We start from the raw sequence: 26,438 nt of genomic DNA on the forward strand, positions 1-26,438 counted from the left end.
ATACATTAAATTGTGTTTTTTTAACTTTCTATAATCGACACTGACTCTGTTCTGAACATGTATCATTGTATGTTCAGTAACAGACAAAAAGTGTACTTCCATCTCATAATATGGAAATACAAACATCAAGCTCTTAATTTAAACAAACAAACAACCTTTAATTAAACTGAATTCTTATGTGACTGATTAAGACCGGCTGTGATAACACTCATGACAGCACCTGCGACACAGACGTAGTTTCAGTATGAGCACAGACATTGAAAGTTGAGGTATTTTGTAATTCATCGTCTTAATCCTCTCGCACAAAAAAACCCCAGTGCCATCCAGATAAATGACTCCAGATGCTGCATGCGCTGCGTTTCGCAGTTCGTACCCTGGGAGGTCGTTGTCGATGCTGATCCTCTGCAGGCCGCTGGAGATGCTGCAGCTCGCCTCGGCGGGCGGCGACCCCATCGGCTCGGACGCCTGTCCGGACATCTGGACGCTGGACGGGTTGGACAGGGCCGAGTTCACCTCCCGCAGGATCCTGGGCAGAGGACCCAGCTTGGAAGCGGCACTCTGCGGAGATAAAGACGCCACGTTACTTCAGACCACTTAGGCCGAGGTATTCATCAGGCTCAATTTAGGTGTCGTTCAGTCGGATTTCCTATCAGCGCATTTTCTGGAGCGAGTTATTTTCCCCCGCACCATACAATCAAATCACATATTCAGACAACATGCTGAATAATGAAACAAGCCGGCCAGTCTGATGGAGTGGAGTATCAGGCAGACTGTGAATCCTGAATTATTGAGGGAGAAGGTTTCACAGAACTAAAAAACAGAAAAAAAAAAAAAATCTACAAATCTAGCACGGCTGCTTTCCGTCTGCTACGAGAGCTGATGTATATGTCCTTGAAAAGCCATTAATATGCTTGAGCCAGCTCTGAGGCATCCCAGTGTTTCCCCCCCTCGTGCACTGTTTATGTAACGCAATAATACATTATTGATTGATGTATGAAAAACATCCTGACGTCGCCGACGCATGCCTCAAATCTTAAAGCCTCTCGAGTGCTCGATGAAAACAGCTTGACAGAAACTTCACAGATAAAAACTCCTGATACATGAATCCAAATCAATCTACTGAACAGGTTTCTGTGTGTGATGTCAACATTTCGCAAATCAATTTTTTGGAAGATGATGTTAAAGAAGGAGACTTTTGAAGGGTTTTGGCACGCCAACATTCTGAGCTAATGATTCTAAAAAAAAAATGAGGACGTGCTTTCAGGTTTATTTCCATGATGCTTTTTGTCAAAGGAATTGATAAATTTAGTATTGATTGAAAGATGACTGATCGTCGGTACCTGGTCCATCTGGGAGACCACCTCCGAGAGGAGCGAGTGCAGCGTCGACAGCTCCCTGCCCAGGTCGATGTACCCCTCGAAGCCTGCCGTGTTGGAGATTGTCTCTGGGTTCGATATTTCCAGTAAGAAGCGCTGCATATTGGTCCATTCGTGCTCCAGGAACTGATTCATGAAGGACATGTATTCCTCCTTGTTGCCGAATCTGTTATGCGAACGAGAACAGGAAGTGGAAATCGGATCAAAATAAAGCTGTGAGCTGAGCGATGACGGCGCAACTGCAAAGGCAGACGCACTTGGTGAAGTTGGCCAGGTTCTGCGTGACTTTGGCGATGAGCGTGAGCGTGCGCGCCGTGCGGTCGTCGGGGTACTCCTGCATCAGGTTGAAGAGCGACGGGGACATGATGGCCGGACACAGGAAGCGCAGGAAGAGCGAGGCGCTGATCAGACGCTCGCTGATGTCGGGTCGACCCCGGTTGCTGCATTCCTGCCGCCACGATGCAAACACCTCCTTCAGCTCCCGTGGGAAAACACTGGAGAGAGAGAGAGAGAGAGAGAGAGAGAGAGAGAGAGAGAGAGAGAGAGAGAGAGAGAGAGAGAGAGAGAGAGAGAGAGAGGCTTTTTGTTGTATACTTCTTGATTGCACTATTGCAATGTATTGCAAACTATTACAACTATGCAGTATAACTTCATCCCAGTTTATCCATTCAACAGCTACAGTTCCCCTTTATCCCACTTTTCACAGACTATCCGACAATCTGCTCATCGTGACAGAAACTTGTAACGCAGACTTCAGTTTTCACCCCGGATGAACTGCCAGGGTTCAAACCCCCACCCTCTCACATCCGAAGCCAAGGCGTGACTCAACAGAGACTCATAAATACTCATGAATATCAAAACTGTTTCCTGATGTTATTTTTTAATTGCTGCTGGACATGATCGGGAATCTAAACGGGGAATTAAATCTGATCTGGGGGTGAAGTGATGAATTAAGATAAACTTCAGAGCGTCACTGAAAGCAGAAGCAAGTTGCTTGTGAATGATTTCCACTCTTTAAAGCATTTGTTACAGTCGTGTGTGTGTGTGTGTGTGTGTGTGTGGCGAGATTTTACTGTAGGTATATTAACACCATCAGAAGTGGGAGTATAAAGGCTGGATGAGAACAGAGAGCACGTTTGTTCTCCAAAGGCTTGGCTGCGGACCGGACTCGGTGATCTTCTATCATTGAGACTGAACTGGATTCAGGTTTTGTCCCTCGAGGCTTGATCGTTACAAAATGACTTCTGTGTGCGTGGGGCGAGTTTTGTTTGTGTGTAATGGTATTTGTGAGTCTGTAATGAGTCTGTTGGAGCCGACTTAGACTCGTGCTTGCACAGATTTGTGCATGTTTGATTAGATTTGGAATTGTTTTATACAATTTGTATTTGTGTGTGTAAAATATTCAGTGTAAATTGACTTTGTTTCTTTTGTGCTGTGACTGAGTTTCTGTCTTAACGATTGTTTTCCTGCCCTGAATTTAGACTTTTCAGGTGAAGTTTTGTTCTGTTAATGTATTGAAACGTTCGAGGCTGACGAGCTTAGACACCAATACACACATGCAAATCACCTCACAGACTCACTAAAACCATCACACACACAAAAACGAGTGCCAGATGCACACAACTCTCTCCACACACACACACACACACACACAGGAGGCATTTTCTTCTCTAATGTTGGAGGCTTCTCTAATGTTGTCATAATTCCTCTTTGAGTTGTTCCTGTTTGTCAGTTTTACTGCCTCCTTTCCTCCGCTCCATTTGAAGAGAGTGGTTTTTAATTGATGAATAACTTGTTTTTTTTTTAGCAGGATCAAATTATTATTTTATCTGTCATCTTTTGGTCATTTTTCTTTCCACCCACTTAACTTTGCTGCAACCGACAGCTTTGAAAAAACTGACAAATGAAAGACTTGAATGACAGATGTCCGTTACAGTAGGTGATTATCATAATTTAGGGAAAAAAGGAATCGAACACATTTCCACAGCGTGCAGCTGAATGGACCAAAGGGAAAGTGCCCGTATCCAGCGTTTACCAGTATGAATTGATGATTTTGCAGAAGGCCAGCTCGCAGCACATCTTCAGGTTGCTCTGGTGCTCCGGCAGATCACCCGATGAACACTTGGATGGATCCACTTCACAGTTCTCATCTGACTCGTATAAAGCCTTGATGAACTCCCCTGTGGAAATAAAAAGAAAAAACTCAACTGAGATGAAACCCATTACTATGTGGATCTGATGTACAGAAGCATTTCTTTGCTTATCTGTCGAATAAATAGTAAAGAAACAGTTTCAAAAGAAGGAAATTACTTTACTTCTGTTTGATCTTGGAAAATGTTCTGCAAAAACAAACGAGGTCACATTCAAACGGCCTCGATGGAAAACAGAAAAAATGTTCTTTGTTTGAATAAAAGACCAATCATTAAAGCCATGGCCTCAACGAGTCCGGAGTCGATAAAACAGAGCCCGATTTTAGTTTTTCAGTTGTCTAAAAATTGTTATTCAGCCCCAATCAGTATCGCCGGGAAGAGAACAAGAGTGTCTTCTGTCTCCGGTGGCCTGAAGAGGAGCTCGGCTGTCCTTGTGCTGCCCCCCAGTCGCGGGTTCAGCGGTTTCAATAGTTTTGAAAGACGGCAAACAATAAAAGCAATGCAGCGATGCATAATTCACCAGCCCTCAATTTCTCTCTGAATAAACTCCGAGAAAGAGGTGCAGAGAAAAACCAGGCGGCGCGTTCTGTTTGCAGAAGACGGGCCAGGCAGAGACACGCATGAAGACAAAGACATACAGCAAACACATCCTGAGGATTAATATGGACAGCGCACAGAGAAAACAGTGGCGGACGCCAGGAAAGATGTGTGCGGCTCGCAGATTAAACTCATGCGGTGTACATTCCTGTATAAGGGAGCTGGGAAAACACACACAGTGTTTATTGTAAGAATTGCAGATGGACAAACAGGCTTAATCCGACCTTCAGTTGGCGGCGCGCATTATGATCTATGTAATTCAGTAAATGAGTTTAATCAGGTGTTTGTAAATGCCGTCACAGACGCACAGAACTGTCAATGTTGCGGTTTATCTTCTCACATCACCAATCGTCATCGACCTGCTTCGTGTCTTGTTAACGAGACGCTACGATAAAAAGAAGCTCGTGGCTCCGTGAGTAAATGAGTTCAAGGATGAAAGTGAATTGTGTTCACCTAAATGGAAATGCCTTGTAATTATTGTCTATTTATATGGAAAACAATGCATCTTTCCTGTACAGCCACTGGTGGATGCTACTGATTGTTTTTGGAATGAGACCGCACAAAATGTTACCATACATGGAGAAAAGAAAGAACAGATCAGAATACCATTAACGTACGTAGTTTTTTGTTTTCACGAGAAATCCATGTTGCATGAACTGAGACTCACGCCTCAGAGGAAATGGCTACATAGAGATTCAGTCCGCTAAAACGTCTCAACAAATCCATAGAATAACTCCTGTAATGGTGTTACGTCAGAAGCTTTTCTCAGCTGAACTCACCGAGGGCGTCCTGCAGGTACTTCTGTCCCACCAGTTTGAGGTATTCCTCGATGGCCTTGGTGGCCAGAGTGTTTTCTCTGAAGATGAGGTGCTCGTTCTCCCCGCAGCGGTCCACCTCAGACATCATCAAGTCCGTGAGGAAGTCCTGCAGAGGAAGAATGAGGGGGTGCCGTTATTAAAAGCTCGTCTTTCCCCCCTGAGTGATAATTCAAACCTCAATGAACTGATGAAGCTGCATGTCAGATGCTACAGAGAGCTGAGCAGCACATGAAGGTGAGACTTTTGCAAATTGGAAATGAGAACCGGCTGCAGATGTAACGCAGAGCTTTTGAGGAATTAAACAAAGAAATAATAATAAAAAAAAACTTTTTAGATTGTGTGCTCCCTGCTTAACTTGAATAAAATGGCGATAAATTCTTAATGTTAAATTTGATGCTGTAATATTCTCCACGTTTCTTCAGAAAAAAGTTTTTAAATTAAGCTTTTTTTATTCTTTGCACAACCATTTTATTAGAAATGTACTTTAACCATGTAGATAAAATCTAAATGTTTAATTACAATTGAATGAAATATTTCATCCAGGCCAGGACAAGCTTCCTGACCTGTCCACTTGTGGTTCTCTGTTCTACAAAAACCCTCCTGCTGCTGGAGCGCAGCGGGGTCAACACAAATACAAAACAAACAGAATTACTTGATAGCTTTTCCAACATTAGCTTTAGCAAAACAGTAAGACTGTTACTTTGCCTTAGTTTGATCATTTCTGGTGTATCTCCAACAGCAGCATGCTGACTTAAGGGAATTAAATAATCATCAAATAAGCTATCTTTACATGATTTGCCTCTGTACATCAAAGAAAGACACAAACATAATTGCAATGACTCACAAAGATCTGAGTTCATAGAAAAGTGGAGATGCTGAAAGCTAGCAGAGAGCTAGTGTTGATTTGTAGAAAGCCAACAAAGCTTCAATCTGTCAGATTTATCTTTTCTTGTGTTCGAATAAGATATTTAATATGTTCAAACAAACCACATCGTGGTTTCTCTTCACAGCACAGAGGGATGTTTTTAAGTTGGTCTGAGTTAATCCCCCCCCAAAAAAGAAGAGATAATGCCACAAGTCAATACAGCATATAAAGGAAAAACTTAGAGCTAGATGGACGGTTCAGCAAATTAGTACAGCAAAAAAGTAAATCAAGGGTGCAAAACGGAACAATCTAGACAAAAGATCAACACAATATCAAAATTCAGGCTGTGATCGATCAGTCAGGGTCTCTGGGGGAGGGGCTGAGGCTTCACCTGCTGGGGCTGAAGTCTCCAGCAGACCTGGAAGACTTCCCGGTGGTTTCATTTTCATGTTAGTGACAGCGGTGGGTGTGCCATCAGCTGTTTGGCATCGTTCTAATGTTTGGGTGAGATTGGATTGGAGGTGTGCAGCATTTCATCCTCCCACTCCCCAGAAAAAAAAATGCTGGGAGCCACTGATTTAGGAGGACAAATTCATGATCAAATTTAAATAAGTTAAAATAATAAAAAAAGCAAGTGTAAAGAAGCCTTAAAACTCCAGAAAATCCAAATTCTGAGAGGCAAAGCAGGCAATGAAGCCATCTGGGGATGAATCATCCCTTGTTTAGATCCCTTCAACAAATTTCTGGGTGTACTCTGGTGTAAGTCCCCTGGCAGCTTGTTAAACTAGGGAGCCGGCGCCGCGGCGAGGGAGAAAGGAGGTGAGCGACAGATGCACGGGGAGAAAAAGAGAAGGAAGAAGAGACAGAGTGGTGGCCTTCAGAGGAAGAGAGAAGGAGGTGAAGAGAAAGCGAGCGAGCCTCACAGACTGCTTCTACCGCCGCTGCAGAAGCCTGTTATCCGGCTAATCAAAGATACACCGCGGGGAGCCAATCATCCACTGATGTGCAGCGAAAAGAGCTTTTTTGGTTAACGCATTTTCACATTCTGCACATGCACCAGCCACGCACGCACACACACACACACACACACACACACACACACACACACACACACACACACACACACACACACCCCGGCTCACACGGGGTAAATCGAAAAATCCAGTGTAATGAAAGCGCATATCAATAAACTTTTGAACTTAATCTGAACTGTCGTATTATAGGTATGAATAAATATGGAGCTACTTGGCTCTCTAGATTGGTACTGAGAGTGGAATTAAAGTGGAATCAAAGAGTGGTTAGGCACTGATCACAAGCAAAAACAAGCTTTATAATACTTCTTTAAATTGATTCATCTACTTCTAGTATATCAGTTGTGCAGCCAGATAAAACTGATGCGTAGTCAGAAAAGTTTCTTTGGATATTTTTGTTGAGGACTCTGCATGAAAAACCTGCACTGGCTGTGCTACGCTCTGCTCATTATGAATTGAAAAGCAGCATGCTGTATAGTTTTGATAGGAGAGTGATCCTGCTTCATAGTTTCTCACACACCTTGAGCCACATGCTGCCTCTGACCTGCAGAACTCTCAGGTCTGGTTTCAAAGAGGCAACATCTGGCGAGTATTTGTCACAAAAACCTGCAACATAACCTGCACTAAAAAAAGAAAAAAAAAACAAACTGTGTCCAGACTTTAAAAAGATATGCAAATATGTGGCGGCACTATTAACAAAAGCTGCCCTATCACCTTCTACTCGCAGCATCACAAAGCTTACATAGTTCTCAACACAGTTGGTAAAATGTCAAAGCTGAGAGCTGCTCACTGATTCATGATTAGAATTGCTGCTCAGAGTGCACCTGCAGACACGACTCGGATAAGGTCAATATGTCTGATAGGACTCTCCATTCATTTAAAGCTTCATTTGAAGGTGCTGCTTTTGACATTTGACTTTGTCCTTGTTTAAAAATAAAGTCTTTGGAAATCTTTCTTGCACATTTCACTCAGTGCTTAAGGTCTAAAGATTTCAACCATGCATGTGTGTGATAACACTTTGGGCTGCATTCAGGCCTTTCTGTGTGGAGTTTGCATGTTCACCCTTTGCCTGTGTGGGTATTAGAATATCATATTTCCCATATGACCCTGAACCGTGGCTGGAATGGGATGCAGCGCCGTGCCAGTCTGAACTGCCTGAACCTCTTAACACTATTGTCATGTAAATGGGCACCAAAACGCAACAGAATTTTTCCATTTTCTCTAGAAAATGTTGCATAGACGAGGCCTAAACAGTGTTGTAATAGTCTGCACCCACGCCTGACAGCAAGAATGCTCCAATCGGAATCAGGAATTTTCCTTTTTTGCCGCTTGACGACTCTGAATTGCTGATAGTTGTGCTTGCAATGACCGCCTCTCTGTGTTGGACCAGTGAGGGACTGATTAAACGTTTACAACAGACCAGGCCTTTCACCTATTGTCTATATTGATCTTCAGCTCCAACCTGGATAAAGCGGACACACAAATGGAAGCAAAGATGTTTACAGCCACAACTCGATTGCCTGAATAGGAAATAAACATCGCTCAAAGTGTAAATGCCATTAGCTTCCCACTGTAAGGCCTTCATGCTTTTATTTCTCCATGATTAAATGAAGAATACCACAGAGCCCAGCACACTCAACACGGACAGCAAAAGAAATCTGACCTTTTGTGGTGTGCAGACACCCTTCCCATTATTAGACCAGGCGTCATGTGTGCCTTTTTTTTCCCCCATTGTAAGAAATGCCATCCCAATTATGATCTTTCCTCTAACCTCTGCCCCCTCAGCGCTTTGCTTCCTTCCTCTTTTCGCTTTTTTTGCTCTGCACTCCTTATGTGACCGCTGGAGTGGAGCAAATCCCGGCCTGATTAGAGACGACGGTCGGGCGAAGTGGAGGAGCACAGAGGCAGGCAGAGGAGAAGAAACTGAGGGGGAAAAAAATGACAAATTAACGCTGATAATTTATGCTAGTGGCATGAAAACAAAAAGAATCGATGGAACCACCGTCGGCCGGTCTTTATCGAAGCTACGGTTTCATTAGTGGGCGCCTCGGTCCGGGCGATTCTGTGACGATGGGATGAATTTCAGTCTGAAATTTAATTTCAGGGCACCGATCTCAGGAAGTCCACCTTGGGTAAACGCTACATATATGTACGTTATTTTGAGCATTTTTCAATGCATGCCATATGCTCTCAAGTTAGAGGTTTTTCTTTCATGTGGAAACTGGCAAAATGGTTCTCGTTGCAGTCTGCAACTAAAATAGATTCGCTGCAACCTGACCATTTCCTCGGTTATTTTTATTTCAAAGTTATGTTATTACAGCATGGTAATACAGTTGCTGGAGGGACCAGAGTGACATCTCTTCAGAGCGCAGACACGTCACGGCTCCTGATTTGACAGCCAGCTGCACTGACAGGCTCTGCGTGTGGAAACCAGAGCAGCAGGATGCCGGTTTACGTTCTGTCTTTACAGTTAAAAAAAAAAAAAAAAAAAAAAACTTAAAAAAATAGTTTGACCACTCAGTGGCAGAAAAAGTGAAGAGGTTTTTAAAGTCATTCAATGTGTGCGTGTACACCTGGCAGGTGCAGTTCGGTTGAAACAAACGCTGGTGTGGTTTGCTCTGTTGTTCAATTTGTGGAGGTGAGGAGGCATTCCGAGAGAAAGCCTTTGAAAAAAAAACAAAAAAAAAAGAGCTTGGGCGCCTTCCAAACATTCTGGTGAGCTTCGATAGAAGCGTGAACACAGCAAAGACCAGAGAGTTCCAAACCAGCAGGATTGCCATGCACTTGGTGCGTGCGACAGAGGGAATCCTGGCACCGCCTGGAATCATTTACACATTTTCTCAGCTCCTGGCGAGCTCTCAGCCGGTAAGAAAACCAAATCACTCCATTACCTCCACCAGAGCAGAGATCGGTGAGCAGTACGGCTGCGGATGTTCTGCAAGATCTGTTGTGTAATATGTATCATAGAAACTTAAACCAGGCTGTCGTTTCACATCCTAAAAACAATCTTTAGATGAAAAATGGGTAGATTGTATTCCATCATCGAGATGGCTTCTTGACTCGTCCAATTGGTGAAGAGTCTTTGGTCAAGACAATGAATTCTGAGATTCTCCAGCACCTTGTCATTGGTATGAATGAGTGTGTGCACAAATGATGAGATATAACTGAGTATACAGCAACTTTTTTGAAACGCTGTTACTCTACACGCGCGCCACGATCATAGTAAATACATAGTTCTTCTACAATATGCAGAAGCAGATGGACAATAACAATGTTTTCCTCCAAATACGAGCCTTTCTGTGTTCTTGTACGACCCTGGCCAGAAAACTGCTTAAAATGCATGAATTCATCTTGGGACCCATCTTTTGTGCACCACAAAGTGCTCTACAGGATTTAATAGAAATCGGTTTCAGTTGTCAAGTTTCCCTCTAAAGCGTCGGACCACCTGACAGTCTGACATCCACATTAGTCGTTAACAGCTTCGTCGAGTCTCACATGTCAGATTTAATGCCAAAATGTGCCCTGTGCCGGATAAGTTTTCAGTCTTTTGATGAATTTATAAATAATACAGTAAAAACTGCATGAAAGTAAGAAAATTCAGGCAAAAAAATTCTGTGGGGCTGTAGTGTTTTTGTAGCAGGCCCCAGCACAAGGAAGCATCGGTATCATAAAAGTCGGAGCAGACCGATCCTGAATATTGATTGGAGTGCCTTCCTTTTTCTCTCCTGTCATCATTCGGCTCGGTCTCAATCCTGCAGGCCCTCCCTTCCCTCTGCTTCAGTGCTAATAAGGAGAAGTAGAACGCTCTCTATATCGCTGCCACATCTCATCAGGCAAACCATGCTTCAAAAACACAGAGTGAACGGGAGGAGGGAGGGGGGCTAATGCGAGGTCGGGTAAAGGGTAGGCGGCGCGGCTAGTCTCATCAGATCCAATAACGTCCAGCTGAAAACATTGAAGTTTTCTATACATGGGCTTTCTCTCCTCTCGAAAAGAAAAAAAAAAAAAGCGAAACAAAACTCCATAACGGCTCCATTAAGTGATATTCCAACGTGAAGTGTGCAGCCACAGGTTTCACAGCTGAAATCGAAATGCACAAGCCAGTTAAAGCACGAAGAGACAGCAATGTGCGGAACTAAAACAACGGCTCTCCATGCAAGTGTTGCGCACGACGACGCGCTCTGTGATGCTTCGAACGGGGAGCTTCGCCACGGCAGAGCCTCTCGCAACTAGGACACCGAGTCTCAAAAAGTAAAGAGAGGCAAGATCCGCGGAAAGGAGGCCATGGTTATGCTTTGTCTGGTGTTTTTTGCGAGTTTCTATGGTAATACGAAGCCGATAAATCCAATCATGAGGTTGATGCAATGCCTTTAAAAGGAGCTGAAAATGTGGAGTGACAGGAACGTTTTCATTCAGCCTCTGTCTAACAATTACAGCACCTGGAGGAAATGTCTTGAACTGACGGATCAGTCTTCCATAAATGCACTTCACGATATGCTTAATGTAAAAAAAAAAAAAAAAAAAAAAAGAGCAATAATAAAACTGAACAATTATGCCTCACCAAAATGTATTCATAACAGTAGATATTTTTCTTTCAGGGTGTCCTGGTGAATTACGTTCAAATAATGCCGAGCAGCATGAACAGAGCTTTTCATTTTGCTACCAGTGGTTTTTTCTTTTTGTGCTATTTTTTGTCTCGTGAATGAGCACAAGCACCATTAGACAGGAAGGTATAAACCGTGGGACTACTGGGATTCATTAAAAAAAAAAACACATAAAAGGTGAAATTACCTATTGTTGCTTCAAGTGTTGACACGCAGGTTAAAAGCTGCAAATCTAAGAAAAAAAAAAAAAAAGGGAGGATCTTTTGACTGAATCATTTGAGCTCTCACTTCGGAAACGGTGAGAAAACCAAATGATTGTGTGAAAGTAAGGGGGGGGGAAGGGAGCGCGACAACATTAACAATTCGACTGATCGATGAGGCTGGTTTTCTGGCCTGGGGGTGAAAACGGTGGCGCGATACGATAGGAGGGGGGAGTAAAGAAAAAAAAAAAAAAAGAAAAAGAAAAAAACGGAAGCACTCCAGCCACTCCATCCTCTCATTCCTCATCTTTCCATCGCTTTCTGTCTCGACTCGTCTCTCCCTTTCTCTCCCTGGGGACCGGTGGCTAGTATTACAGCATTACAGCCTGCAGCTCTTCCTGTGAGGGTCACATTGGGTTGACAGATAATACTGGAGGCCGCATTGAAATGGAAGCACTTGCTCCTGCAGGCACAGAGGTTTTGTCCCTGCATATAAAAACAGGAAAGGCCCCAAACGTGGCTGCTCGCGCACACGATCATTATGCGATAAGCTTAACTGGGGGAGGTCTTACAGCAAGTGTCATCAGCGCCACAGCTTCATATCTGCTGACTTGTTCTGCGTCTGTTTGCCTTGTATTTAGTGTTCATTTTACAAAACTCTGCAATCTGATTAATGAAAAAAATATTGAATCCCACTCTCAGCTAGTTAGAACATTTCCAGCAGGTTTTGTGCCCCGGTGCTAATGAGACAAATAAAAGATGCTGTGTGATTGTCATGATGAACTATCTTCAAAACAGTGCCATAACAATTAGTTTAAACTTTTTAAAGAGTATCTGAGTTGTGGCACAGAGTATATACCTGATGAAAAAGCTACAATTCTGCAAAACCAAACAATTATTACGGAAAATGACAACAATCTCAACATGAAGCCAATAATAATGACAGTTTCCAGTGCAAAATACAGTGAATGTCCCAAAAACGTCTCCTGTAGCTGTTGCATTATGCATGTTTTTACAAACTTACCCTGACAGCATGGCTTTGAGGTTAGTTTGACAGCAATGAGGAGCAGCTGTGTCTCTGTTGTGTTGTGTCCACTACTCTAAAGAAATTAAAAAAAAATTAATGTTTTCTTTGAAATGTGTACAAATTACATGGTGGTTTGGAGGACTGGAGCTGTTTAACATCCCTGAGCTACATTATCCCCTCAGACCAGGCAGAATTACAGCGTCTCTGGGTGAATGATATCAGAATATGAATGATTATCAAAACAATCAAAAATATTAAAAAAAAAAAGTTCATCAAAACATAATGTAGAAATGCACTCATAGTGGCGCATTTACTTTTAAATTCATAAAAACCTTCTGAGTACACCCCAAATTTAAACTTTGATACCAATAAATGTATTTGAACCAATCATAGTGTTTCTGTTATTCTTCACTATTTGTCTAAGAAACATAATGTGGGAGGATCTAGTTTCTCTATTGCTTTCTGCTCTTAGTGCTGTGGATCTTTTAAGATGCTTATAAAAAGAGGAAGATCGGTTCCCAAAGGTTTTCCTTAGATAAGCTTCTCACGACAACAAGGAACACAAAAATAAAATGTGAACTGCCACAAAAGGGATCAATTTGAATTGAACAACGTGATTCAGCATGTTGCTAAAAATAAGTATGACGCGTTGGATTGTCCAGTTTTTTACTTATTTAAAAAAAAGCCTCGAGCCTAAAAAAAAGCAAAGATGCGAAATGAGAACTTTCTGTATGAGCTTGTTATAAAATCTAAATAAATGCTCCAGTAAAGTTGCATCACATCTCAGCTCACAGAGAGAAGGGTTTAAGGACACAAGCAGAGGAAAGACATGCACGGCCAATGAAGATGCAAACCCTGCACAGGACGGCCCTGTCAACCACCACACTGCAACCCGCTGTAATCAGAAAGCATCTGTCAAAGTCAAAAGAATACGAGAACATCTGTGGATTTGATACTGGCCAAAAAAGAAAAGCAAAAAAACACTACAGTACGTCCCTAAACTGACCTGCTCAGACTCAGAGGAGAAACAAAGAGCCAAAACCCAACTGCAGGTGCGTTCAGTGCCAACAGATCAATGTGTAAAGCACCGCTTGAAGAGCTGAATGTTCCCCTCTCTGCTGCTGTCTGGTTCGTCAGCCAGAAAACGGTGTTGCTGCAAGGTGAAACGAGATTGTTCCATAAGCTCTGCCCCCTCCTCCCCCTCACTTTACTTTTCTGCTGTTTGTTGATGCCCTTAACCTTTCTCTGTTAAAATGTTTTCACCTCTCCTCTGTCACCCCACGCTGTCTGTGGGACGGTCAATAAAAAAATCATGTCGGAATTATTAAAGAGTCGAAGGGCATGATGCGCTGCCTTTGTGGAGCAAATAGTACAGAAGGGGATAATGAAAGGAGGAAGGGCACTCCGGTGATTTGCGTGGATTCTTGTTGTCACGAGGGCCTCGTGCATTATATCTATGGCTTTATGCCGCACTAATGTCTCCGATTCTTAATGTCCACTCTTATTTCCACCCCCCCGACACATCGCTCCCACACATTGTTAAACTGTCTTCTCTAAATACGAGGGGTCACAGATTACAGCAGTGAAAGGCTGGCATCACAAACTGGTGATAAAACTGTCCTGTTAAAAAAAATAATCATCAATTCATTCAAGATGACACCAAAAAACAAAAATGAAAGCCCGGAGGAACACAAAAGCACCCGAGCCCTTCGTGTCATGTTAGCAAATCATTTGTCGCAGCATATTATGCTCGCGCGACCAACTGTGCTTGTGCGCCACAGCTGTGGAGACGAGCGCCGCTGCCTGCCGACGACGCTGCAGAATACATTAATAAAGCGCCGGCGTTTGGTCCGACCGGAGCCGCGCTGCAGGCTCATGGCAGTACAACAAAGGGGAAATCGAGTCCCTCTTCAGCCGGATTGTTAGTTTTACCGTAAGGAGCAGTGACATAGAGACGGCATAAAAACCGGAACGCGATGTTCCTCTGGCCAGCTATCAGAAAAATAAACCCCTTCTTATCGCCGCTTCCCACAGACGGCGTGGCTCGGAGACGCGGCGAAGCAAAATTAGAACGTAATCTTCCTGAGGGCTGAGGCGCTGAGGAAGCTGGATCGATAACGCTGGGAATTCGTGTCAGGAGTGGGTATTTTCAGAAGAGGGAGAGGTGAACTTCTCCGGGCGATTCCAATACGGCTTGTTATTGTTATTGGGAATCTTCTAATAGAGCCGTTTGGCGGTACGGATTTAACCGGGTGTCCCACAGGGTAGAGGAATACCCCATGTCATGATCTCAAAGCACTGGAAGTCAGTCAAATTGATATAAATGGATTCCCCTTTTTTTTTTTTTAATTTAAGCAAGGTTTATGGCTTCCAGCACAAATAAATGACAGAAAATCTGATCTCATTAGTGTTTTTTTCTTCTTTGCTTTAACGCCGTCTTATGCCACATATAAGCCTATTTCGCCAGGCGTGAAACCGAAAAGAATGACCTGTAAATCACCTGTTAATGCCTCGTTATTCAGCACAGACGTGCGCGTCCACACTGGCGAGGTGACGCAGAGGTGTGTCTGCGCATCCAAACATCAATACGGCATCAGTAATGACATCTCTCCGGAGAGCGTCGGCCTGAGGACGCAATGAAGCATGAAAGAGAGACGAAGAAAGACAAAGACGGAAAGCGGGGAGAGGAGGAGGAGAAACGAGGAGCGAGTGCTCGACAGAGCAGAATATACGGGGTGTAATTACTCGGTGATGGGTGATAAAAAATGACACCAGAAGAAAACAGAAGTCTGGAAGTGTTGCATACTAATGACTGGTACAACCCGCAATCTGCATCTCTTAACAACAGCCAGCTGCAATTAGGAGCCGTTTCCTCACCTGCACGGAGCAGATTAAACACAACGCACATCAGACGCGGCTTCAAAGCTCGGAAAGACGCTCACCTCAGCTTCACCCCGGACGGGGGGGGGGGGGGGGGTCCTGGAGGGTGCGCCGTGCCCCTCTGCGACTGTCTAACGCCACTGCACTGCATTGTACGAGCCGCTGGAATCCGCCGCGGTGCTGACAGAATTAGACACTGACTCATGGATTTGACTCCAGCTTTGGATAGTTGGAAGAGTACGCAATAATACCCGGGGAAGTAAATAACCAAAGGCGCTATTAAACATTTGCAGAAAAACAATAAAACCAGGCTTAGGGGATTTTCCAGAGTTTATCGTCACCGAGTAAATTGCTGGATTCCTAAATATAACTCAACAATTTCCAGAAAGGCCGCGCCCAAGCTGGCGGCACATGAAACAGGACTTCATGGCTGCATTGTGACGGAGCAAACCGAGCAACATGCTGCTGTAATGTGTGTTTATAAAGTCTCTGCGCTGCAGTGGAGGATGTCCTAATTAGGCCTCAAATTTATTGGGGATTTGGTGTTTTGTTGGTGTTCGACATGCAGCGACTGCTCTGTTACAGCTACAGGAGAGATATTGAGCTGTGTGTACTGCCTAAATATGTCAGACCGCTTTACAACGTATTGGACCAGTTAAGTATTCTCAGAGAAGTGATAAAACACAACATTCAGACAGCAGCTTTCATTAATTCCTCCTGTTAACGTCAGTCTACGGCCTTCTGTTCGGCGAATCTTCTGGAGACGCAAGCTGCTTGTATATAAGGAAATTGTTTACTCTTGAACAAAGACGAGTTGCAGTCATCTTGTGAGGGCGATAAACAACTCGGTGACAGCGCAGGAACATAAGGAAGGAATAAATCCAGTCGAGGCAGGTATGCACTCTGAGATGTTGAGCTGCCTGCTACAAAAGAGGCGATATGACAACCTCTTTCATCACGGCCGATGGGATTATCATGCCGGAGACTAGAAATTCACATAATTTGGGGGAAATGATCATAAATAAACCATCAAACCTCCTTTTGTGTAATAATCAAATATAGTCTATGAGCCTGATTTACAAAGATCCTTTGTATGCTTAATTGCATAATTCATGTAAATAGATGACGCTTTGGGCTTGACTGTATTTTAAGGATGAATGTCCCATGAAAACGGGTGTATTAAAATAGGGGGTTTTGCACGTATTGAGCCCTATTTAGAAACAATGCTGTAAACATTATCATTTATTTGTTTGAAGAATAAAGAAAAAAGAGAAACATGATATGGGAGATGATCTGTCACAACTTCAAAGCTGTGGGGAAAAAGAAGAGCAGCAGAAAACATCGTAAGACTGGAATACCTAAGAATAAAGTTCACAAATAAAAGTCGTGGAGATCCAGCTGAAGAGATACGACAGCACGACAGCATCTCTGCTGAAGGCAGAGCTGGTTTACCTTCTCTGTCTGAAAACATATGCAATCATAAATCAAGCAGACTTTGTGAATCTTTGCAAATTAACGCATAATCATAACTTCCTCCCAACCTTGTGCGCAGTCTTGAACACAGACCGTTCCCTCGGTGCACTCAGTCAGTATGATCACCTTCGCCTTGAGTCAGCATGTGGTATCAAGTTTGATCCCATCTCTACCTGTTTAATAGCATCCTGAAGGAGTTCTTGGCTTTGTGGAAAAAGCACCGAATGGATTCACTGCACCACATCAGCAGTCCCAACTCGCAGATGCATTACACTAATCTGTACCTCATCTGACCTGACCGGGCATTTATGGTCCAGGTGCAGGGACCACTCAGCAAATCATGCTTGTTTTTTCTCAGACGGACCCTGTTCTGTGCGTCACCTCACGCTGTCTGAAGCACCGGTGGCTGGAAACATGTCACATGGGAACAGAAAAGGCTGATTGCAACCACACATTCACAAAACGGTCAAATTATTGTACATTCAGCCGTTCTTGGGGTTATTGATCCAACATCTTCCACCTGGGAACACTGTCTCGAAAGTGTTACTGCTGCTGTTACCACCAACATCAATCAGCCAACACATGAAAGAAAAGAAAAAAGAAGCAAGAAATGATGCAACGGTCAATATGACACTGGCGCTACAACCAAACAATGGTCTGCAGATGGGGTGAACTGCAAGGCCACGTCTGAATTCTCTCTACTCTCCAGTTTTTTTGGCAGATAAGTGTCAGAAGAACAATGCCTCCATTCTTGGCTCCCTTCCCTCTCATTTATCTCTTGATGGCAGCCGATGTGTACATGAATGATGTTGTTATTCTGGCCTATTGGCACGTCGCATTGGTCACCTCCTGCAATTAACGTCTCGTTGACACAACGCTTCAACTGAAAATGCTGGTTTTTTTTGTCTTTTTAAATTTCATGTTTACACGACACTGTTGCAGTCTGTTTATACGAAAATGGCGAAAAAAAAATGTTGAAAATGATGAAGTTAGCATGACAGGCTTCATCCTGTACATTAACCTGATGTCGCACCCCAGCTTAAGAGACCCGTGTTGCTCCGAGTAGCGAATAATGAACTTACAAGATTGCTAAAATTGCCCAATCCCTATCAGGCTTACGGAGGAAAGATCAATAGGTGAGAAACAAGTTTTAGTGATTTGCTCTAGAAGGCGGGGATTAATTGGGAGTAATTAAAGCGTAAGACCATCTCTTCGGGGACCGATAGAGGCCTTCTCGCCTACCCATCCATCAGGAGCGATCAGTGCCGTGCCTAAACCGGCAGAGTGGCGGGGCAGCGTGGATTTGGCGTCGCCGCTTAAGCGCTAATCATTCATCATTCTGCTGAGCCGCGATAAAGTCGGAGAAAGTTTCAAAAGCTCCACTGATGAGATACTGTCCAAAATAAATAAATAAGTGAAGGGGAGGCGCGGATGGCAGCTGGGAAGCGATGAGGCAGAGGAGGCGATGTTGATGCTGCAGTGATGAAAGCAGCCTGATGTAATAGCAGATTAAAAGCCAGTAATTACTATTAAAAGAACAACAAGATGGCTGTTTTCATCAAAAAGAAAACCCTTGTGCTCCAATTCAATGGTGGTATTAAACTTCCCACAGCCAAACATGGATGATTACTTTTGTTTTTTTTTTTGATTAAACTCCATATCAATTTCTCAATTAAATGCCTTGAAGTTGTAAAATTAGGCTTATCGGTGCGTCGTGTTCGGTTTTATTGCAAAGCAAATACTCATTTTTATGGCAACATGAAACTAAAGACACTTCAATTGCTAAAAATGTGTACAAATTTGAATCTTTTTCTGCAGGGTTGCACGACCTTGTTTCTGTGTGGAGTGTGCATGTTCTCCCTGTGTCCAGATTCCTTCCCACATTTCTACTGCTGCAGCGGTCACGATGGCTTCTTTCCCCTTTTCTCACACAGATGTCTGCTGCACACACGCCGTCAAAAAAGCCAACATTTGTTTTTGGCTGCCCGGAAAAGACAGATGTCGTGCCGTCACAGGGAAGTGAGATGCAGTTTTTTTTCGTTGGATGAAAGATTATTTGAGTCCGACGGCCCGCCGTCACGGAAAGGCTTAGCTACTACCGCGGTGAACTAATCTCCCCCCGAGCTCGCAGCGCCGCAGACGGCAGCGGATACATTGTGCTCGGCCCTGCATCGGTATGCCGCGCGGCACTGCGGGGGATACATGGAGGGGATTAGCTCCAGTTAAAACTGTAATACAGCCTTGAGCAGCGAGAGGAAATCACCTGTCTGTCTGGTCTTTGTCTGCTCTGTGTTACAGCTGCAGGGGGTCAAGAGTTCACGTTACGAGGCAGGCAGCGGAGGAGCGGTTAACCTCCGCGAGCTTTTATGATGTCTTATCAGCGGAAATTATAAACGTGGGAGTTAAAAAAAAAAAAAAAGGGGGGATAAAGCACACTGATGGTACTAACCTTTGCCTTGCCGGTACTCTGCAGAATATGGACGAGAGCGCAGGCCATCTCCTCCTTGTTCTTGACGCTGATCCCGGGCTCCAGCACCGAGCACAGCAGCATGTAGTTGTTCGTGGTGTACTCTGCAAACTCCTTGTACATTTCCATGGGAAGGATGTTCATGCTCTGATAGCGCGCCTTGATTCTGATCATGGGCCCGGACGTCTTGCCCTTGGGCGGGTTGGGCGTGCTGACCGGGTACCACTTCTCCACGAACTGCCGCCCGGTGACGGCGGCGACGGGGATGCTGACCAGTCCGATGTAGTTGTTCTTGTCTTTCTTCTTCTTCTTGTCCGTGTCTTTGTAGAGGTGCACCGTGATGCTCCGGACGGCCGGCAGGTTGCTGAACTCGAAGTGCTCTCCCCAGAACACATTGTCGCTCTTGAGCTTACAGGTGGTGCGGGCGTAGAGGGAGTCGTCCAGGCACAGCTCGCAGAAGTATTTCTTTTTGGCCGGCAGGTCCTTGGCTTCGATGATCCACAGCCTCAGCATGTTTTCCACCCGGCGACTGTTGTCCTGAAGACAGAGACGGTAAGAGATGGAATTTGAGCCATGAACAAGTTATGAGGCCCAATAATTTGTTGGGAATCAGTGCAGTCATTGAAAGAAAAACTAAAATATATAGGATATGATTCAAAAATGACTGCTTGAGTAACAAGAAGTATAACTGATTGACAGTTAATCCATTGATTTTTTTTTTTTTTTATTTATTGTTCAATGACGACTGACAATTACAACATATAAAGAGCAAATTTTTCTTCATATCAGTGATATTTCAGCTTGGCTCTCAGTGTTTTGTTGCGTCCCCAACTATCAAGAAATTTGTCTAAAAATAAAAACGGTTTTCTTTGACCGGATTGGAGACTCTTGTGGATCAGCTTTGGCCCCTGGGCCTCAGGTTTGACACCCCTGGTCTGTGTGTATACCAGCTAAGGGCAACTTTAGGTCTTTCAGAAAACTGTGACTGAGCAGCTGTAACAAGATGATCTACTGCAATAAGTAATATTAAATTGTAGAAAACAATGCAAGTTATTTTGAATTGATCACTTTCTTTCCTCAAAATCGACAGAGATAGAGATCTCACTTGACTTTTTATAATGTTGCATATAATTTGCCTTTTTTTTGTGTGTGTGTGTGTTTCCATCTGTATTTATTTTAGTAACTGTATCTGGGGGTGGTTGTGGGCTTGAGGTTAGAGAAACAGACTCTGGATCAGAGGTTCAGCGCCCGACGCCTCCAGTAGCTATAGATAAGGTTAACTAAGACCAGGATGGGTTAAATGCAGATATGTAAATTCCATTTTTTTTTTCAACCACTGCTGTTGCAATCCTGACTGGTTAGTACAAAACAGGTTCAGTCTAGAAAATAAACTTTAAATGATTAAATAAAACATGTGTGACAGCTACAGGCTTGATAGAAAGAACAATATTAATGAACTTAATCTTCCTGATACCAATAATGTCAAAAACAATATATAAACCAAACAAACTCTACTTGAAATGAGACAAACATGAGTCTGAGTTAATCAACCGTGTGTTTGTGTTTCAGTCTCTGCTCTGTTTCAGATTTAAAATCCATTAATTTACTGTGTGTTCTGGTCAAAACAGGACAGATCACTTCAGAATTTAGTACAAACAGAAAAACAGAAGGACACGTACTGAATGACAAGAGAGCCACGGAGATAAACAAATCAAACAAACGGAGGAATGAATTGATAATACTCAAACGAGAGCCGCCCTTAGATCTTTACTTTTGAAGTTGCTTCATTGTAAGGGGAGGAAAAAAAAACACAACACGATTTCAAACCTTTCAGAAAAGCAATTTAAATTCCTTCAACCTCTCTATTTTCTATCATTAAAGAGAAAAAAAAAAAAAAAGAAAAAAGAAAAACTCATCCCTACATTATTTCACAGAGAGCTAACGCATTCTCGTGGCATCAATTGATTTCGCCAAGAATAGGAAATATTTTTGGCCATTATTCAGATTTCCTTCAGAAGTACCTCTGAAAATGACACACGGCCAAGAAAGACATTAATGAAAAGAACTCTCAGAAAGACAAGGAGGCTTTTGGATCTGTTTCTATCAATACAATATGAACAATAACAAACACATTGTTTTTAAGATACCTGTCATGAGACCAAGCCTCGCTTTATGGCACAAAGAGAGCAGTGAGTCCACTGGAAATGGCGAAACAGGTACAAAAAACCCATCAATAACATTAGTAGCTCATCAGTTTTGTTAATTGCAGACAAAAGCCCAATTCAGTACTTTAAAACTGAGCTCACGCCAAATGTTTCAGTTATCTTTGTCAAGCAGATTAATTCGGAACATTTTATCTTTTTTTAAACGTCTCTGCGGTCCATTCAAAGTGCATCTGCACAAAGCTACGAGCTACAACTCGAGGCATTCAAAGGTTTAACGGACTCATTCGTCAGGCATTATCAGAGTCCCTGCCATTTTTCTTGCTGAAAATAAGAGTTTTACATCTCCGCTGCAGTAAAAACCCATTGGGAGGGCTGCTTTTATCCTGCTTTTTTCCTTCAAAAAGGCAAGGCAGTGGCATTTCTCATAGCCTTTCCACAAACAGGTCAAGGCACTTTCATCCAAGACTATGAGAAACATTCATTTCCCGCCACCGTTCTTGAAATGCCACATCAACACATTTCTCAGCAGGAATCTGCACATTTATCATAAAGCGGCGAGGCTCATCTGTGTCTACTTATTCCACCTGAGGAAATGTTAGGTCACCACCCTTCATCCTTCACAGATTTAGAGAACGACCCCTCCTCCAGACGACCATGACGAAACACTTCCTTTTTTTTTTTCTGAAGCGCTCAATACATGCCAAATATCTTAACTTGCATGATTCATCCGCTGAGTCAGCTACACATGTCAAACGTAAAGGACGGCGTGACTGTTTGACTCAACAAAATGTCCCTAAATGTCCCTGTGCGCACTGTACTCTGAGTGTGTAACACCGACTATATATAAACATCTGATATGCAACAGGATCGTCCTGCTATTTCTGATATTGCGCCTCCGTTCTGCTATGATTCGTCATGACCCAGAGCCTCGTGGCCGCGATTTCTCAATTCTTCAAAACATAAAACTCATGAGAGTCAGCCAAATGTTCTGCACATTGATGAGTGATACAGTAATATGTATTTTTCATGGACGTATTTACCGAAAAACACATCCACAGTCTAAACTTTTGTAAACTGTCTATAATCAAAACGAACCATATTCACTTGTTAAATTCAAAACAGACACTACAGAAGTCTAAAAGACAACATGGTGACTAATAAATCAGTTAAACTGGGTTTGTATTGTAGCAACTAGTAATGTCCTAATTCTGACAATTCCACATGTAATAAAGAAAATAAAGGAGTGAAAACTTTTTTCAGAACCAACATGAACGGAGAACGCTGCTTAGTGTGTATCCTCAGAGAATAAAGATACCAGTTTTCTTTGAGCAAATACTACAAAAATATTTCCAGTACTTCAGACTTATTTATGTACCGCAACATAACTGACAGCAGCTATTACTATTATTATTATTATTGGTTTCTCCAAGGTACAATCTCTATTTTTGGGAATCTGTCTGTAAATAAACTCTGTCCCTACATTTTTTGGAACATCACTGTGGCATGGTGGCATAGTGGTGAGCATTCCCACTCCGCAGTGAGTACAGCCCCGGTCTGAGTCTCAGCTGAGGAGGTTTTTGTGAGTTTTCATCTTGTCCCTGTGAGTGCAGATTGTGTTTGTTCCCCGTCTGCAGCATGCGGCTGAGGTCAATCGGGAACTCCAGTTTACCGATCCATCTATCTTCTTTAAATCTTTCCAAACTAATCCAAGCGAGTTTTATATGTTCCAAAAAACATCCTGCATTGCACCTTAAATCTTGAAATCACGGAGTAATTAAAAGTGTTAAACTAATTGACAAAGAGGCAGAAATAAGACGCCCTTGCCAAAATACCAACAGTGCAACGCCATTTAGGATCATTTTCCCCCTAAAAACTTCTAATTAGTGAGCAATTTGCTAAACAATGACGGATGAAGGAGCAAAGACGCTGCGATTAGGACCATTTTCTTGGCTTGAAATGTTTGCTACCTTCCCTCTGCCACAGCTGTGTTTGTCAAGATTACAGATGGTATCGATGCTTGGGATAGGAAGGACCACGCCGCCGCTGCATGCTCTGCTTTTCACGCGCCATAAATGTGCATGAACACAGCTGGATGTAAACACACTGGATCGCCGCTGTCGTGGGGATCACAACAGAACGTCGGCACCTTGTAGGTTTCTGCAAAGCGCGGCTCGAAACGGCGACACGGACAGATTAGGGTTGATTACTTCACGCCGTCTCGGCCCACCTACTGGGTGTTTACACACTCACCTTGTTCGGCTGCACCGCTCGCCTCAGATTCTCCATCCATTTGTCTCTTTCGGCTGATGAACGACAGGAGAAACACTTGCTTCCCGTGGAGGTGGTGACCTGCCGCCGCCGCGGGGAGACAAAAAACAAAAAAAACAAAAACACAACACAACGTTTAAAGGGTCAAACCTCTTGTAAAGCAAAGACAGAGAAGAGGTGGAGCGGCGGAAGAGTCTTTGTATTTTTTTTTTCCAAATAAACCTCAGAAACACCACTTTGCTAGTGGAAATGTAAAATGCAAAAAACAAAAAAAGAAAAAAAAAAGAAAATTGAGACAAGCTTGAGATAAACACAGACAATGGAGGAGGGAGAAGACGACTTGGCAGCCATTAGAAATGACTGAATGGTGTTAATGAACAGAAGAGAGACGGCTACGTTTGGCAGGCTGGTCGATAACTGGGCGATTTTAAAATGCACGGCAGGAGAACCAGCGAGTGCAGATAACAGAAAAAACAACACAAAGGGAGACTCAAACATGTAATGAGCTGCATATTAAAGATGGGAGCAGATTTCTGGTTTCGCCACTGTGGGATGTAAAGTAATGAGAAACTTCTGTGTCAAACATAATCTGGACTTTCTTGAAATTTATTTCAGAAATTCATAGTAAATAACTCCAGTTCATTAACGATGGATTAAACATCCTATAATATATATGTCTCACCAGTGCTGTCTGACAGCTGGGATTATACTGTAGTTTGAACCTTCACTTACACCACATTAAGGTTAGTGAACATGGTAAATTACTATAGTAAAAAATATAATTGATTGATTCAGTTTGATAACTGTCAAATGAACAAATATGCATCTAAAAATGAGCTTTCAATCTCATTATAGAAGGAAGTATTGATGAGAAACTTCTCTGATGTTATCTGAAAACCAGGATTTTATTCGAAATCTCGTTTTTTGATGGTATGTCCAGTAAATGCAATAAATATTTTTTTTTAAAAAATTGATGAGACGACTCCACACAGGTTCATCTAAGTAACCTCATGTTTCCACTATTTTGGTCAGGCGATTCACTCATGCTGCCTGAGATTTATAAAAAACACTAAAATCTAATACCCAATGAAATGAAACACATTCATTCATTTTCTTGTTAACGAGCTAATTGTTAATTTATCTCCTAATCTGTGGCAAATACTGAACAAATGATCAGAAAATTTGATTCTTCACATTCAATTCTCTCCTTATCTGTTCATGTGGGACAGTCTCACAGCTAGTGTCACATTCATCTCAGTCAAATCTGTATTTTTCCCATCATTCTGGTATGTTTTAACATGTGCACGTGTATCCTGTTATTAATTTTTGAAGTCACCTTTGTACATATGTGTGTTTAATTTAAAGATGGAGTGTGATATATATATATATATATATTAAATTACAGTAAAACTCATTCATGTCTCAAAACTCTAGTTTCCACTTTCAAAATGGACTGAATACAGTAACACAAAAGTCTCCCGGATGATGCCTCCAAAGGAGAGGCTTTGGTGGGGCTATCACTTTTAATTAGTTCAACTTAATTTCCCAAACTCATGACAGATCACGCTGTTGAGAGGGAGCAGATGGCTCCGTGCACTACACTACCCGAGAGACCCCGTCCGTCTTGCTATTAGAGTGAGAAAAATTACTCAATTAATGAATCAGAAACTACATCAGTACTTCTTCCAATAATAAACATTACTTTGTGCCTGAAGACTCTGAAGTATGAAGAAAGTTATTTGCAAAAGAAGATATCCAGAAAAATAGTTTTCCAGTCCTACTTTTCATGGACAGTGGGGTAAATCCCCAGTTATTGTAAACTCAAAACAAAATCCCCTTGACCCAGAAACCAAGAGTAACTCATTAAAATGAGAGAAAGTTTGAATCTCGTGGCTTCTTCTGGGCATCTGCACCACTTGTGAAACGGCAGCAGCAGCAGCTGTAAACACCACTTTCACATATCGACTAATGAAGCTGTGTACGGTGAGGTGTTTTTGGCCGCGTGTCGACCACTTGATTCAACTCTAACTCATCCCTTAGCTTTGCTTTGCTAATCACCGGGGAGGCAAAATGTGCCTCATAACCAGGACATTTTAAAAGTTTTTCAAGTTTTTTCTCCAAACTGCACACAATATTATACCTTCATTAAAGCATTCTGACCGCCTACAACTTCACTCCGGGTTTATTCACCATCTCCCACTCTTTCTCAAAACATTAAGCACTGCCACGAGGGGGGACTTTTTCAGGAAAGATGCTATTTTTATTATCTCCAGCTGAGATTCTCTTCAAAAACTTCACTTGGGCTCTGGATTGGAATTAATTGCACACTTTGACGAAAGTGGGAAAGTCTCTTCGTGCTTAAATGCAGGGTAATTAATTTCTATTGCATATTTCCTACTTTTGATGGAAAGCCTCTCGCAGGTTTCTATATGGTTGGGAGGCAGATTTAAGTGCAGCAATTGATCAACAGCTCTGATCAGACTGTGAAAACTATCTGGTCACAATCTGTGCTCAATG

General features: G+C 42.8%; 1 protein-coding gene across 7 annotated transcripts in view; it reads right to left on the bottom strand.

Annotated features, from left to right (window-relative positions):
* Positions 1-26,438, bottom strand: part of dab2ipb (DAB2 interacting protein b) — a 175,623-nt gene that overhangs the window by 17,537 nt on the left and 131,648 nt on the right. For all 7 annotated transcript variants that reach the window (XM_030085470.1, XM_030085471.1, XM_030085469.1 and 4 more), the window contains 7 exons: positions 23,904-24,002; positions 19,471-20,025; positions 4,903-5,047; positions 3,412-3,556; positions 1,634-1,870; positions 1,341-1,542; positions 374-558 (listed from right to left, as the gene is read on the bottom strand). In XM_030085470.1, coding sequence (XP_029941330.1) covers positions 374-558; positions 1,341-1,542; positions 1,634-1,870; positions 3,412-3,556; positions 4,903-5,047; positions 19,471-20,025; positions 23,904-24,002 — 1,568 coding nt within the window. The remainder of the gene's footprint in view (positions 1-373; positions 559-1,340; positions 1,543-1,633; positions 1,871-3,411; positions 3,557-4,902; positions 5,048-19,470; positions 20,026-23,903; positions 24,003-26,438) is intronic.

This window comes from Salarias fasciatus (genome assembly GCF_902148845.1).
Source record: "Salarias fasciatus chromosome 7 unlocalized genomic scaffold, fSalaFa1.1 super_scaffold_4, whole genome shotgun sequence".
Taxonomy (NCBI): domain Eukaryota; kingdom Metazoa; phylum Chordata; class Actinopteri; order Blenniiformes; family Blenniidae; genus Salarias; species Salarias fasciatus.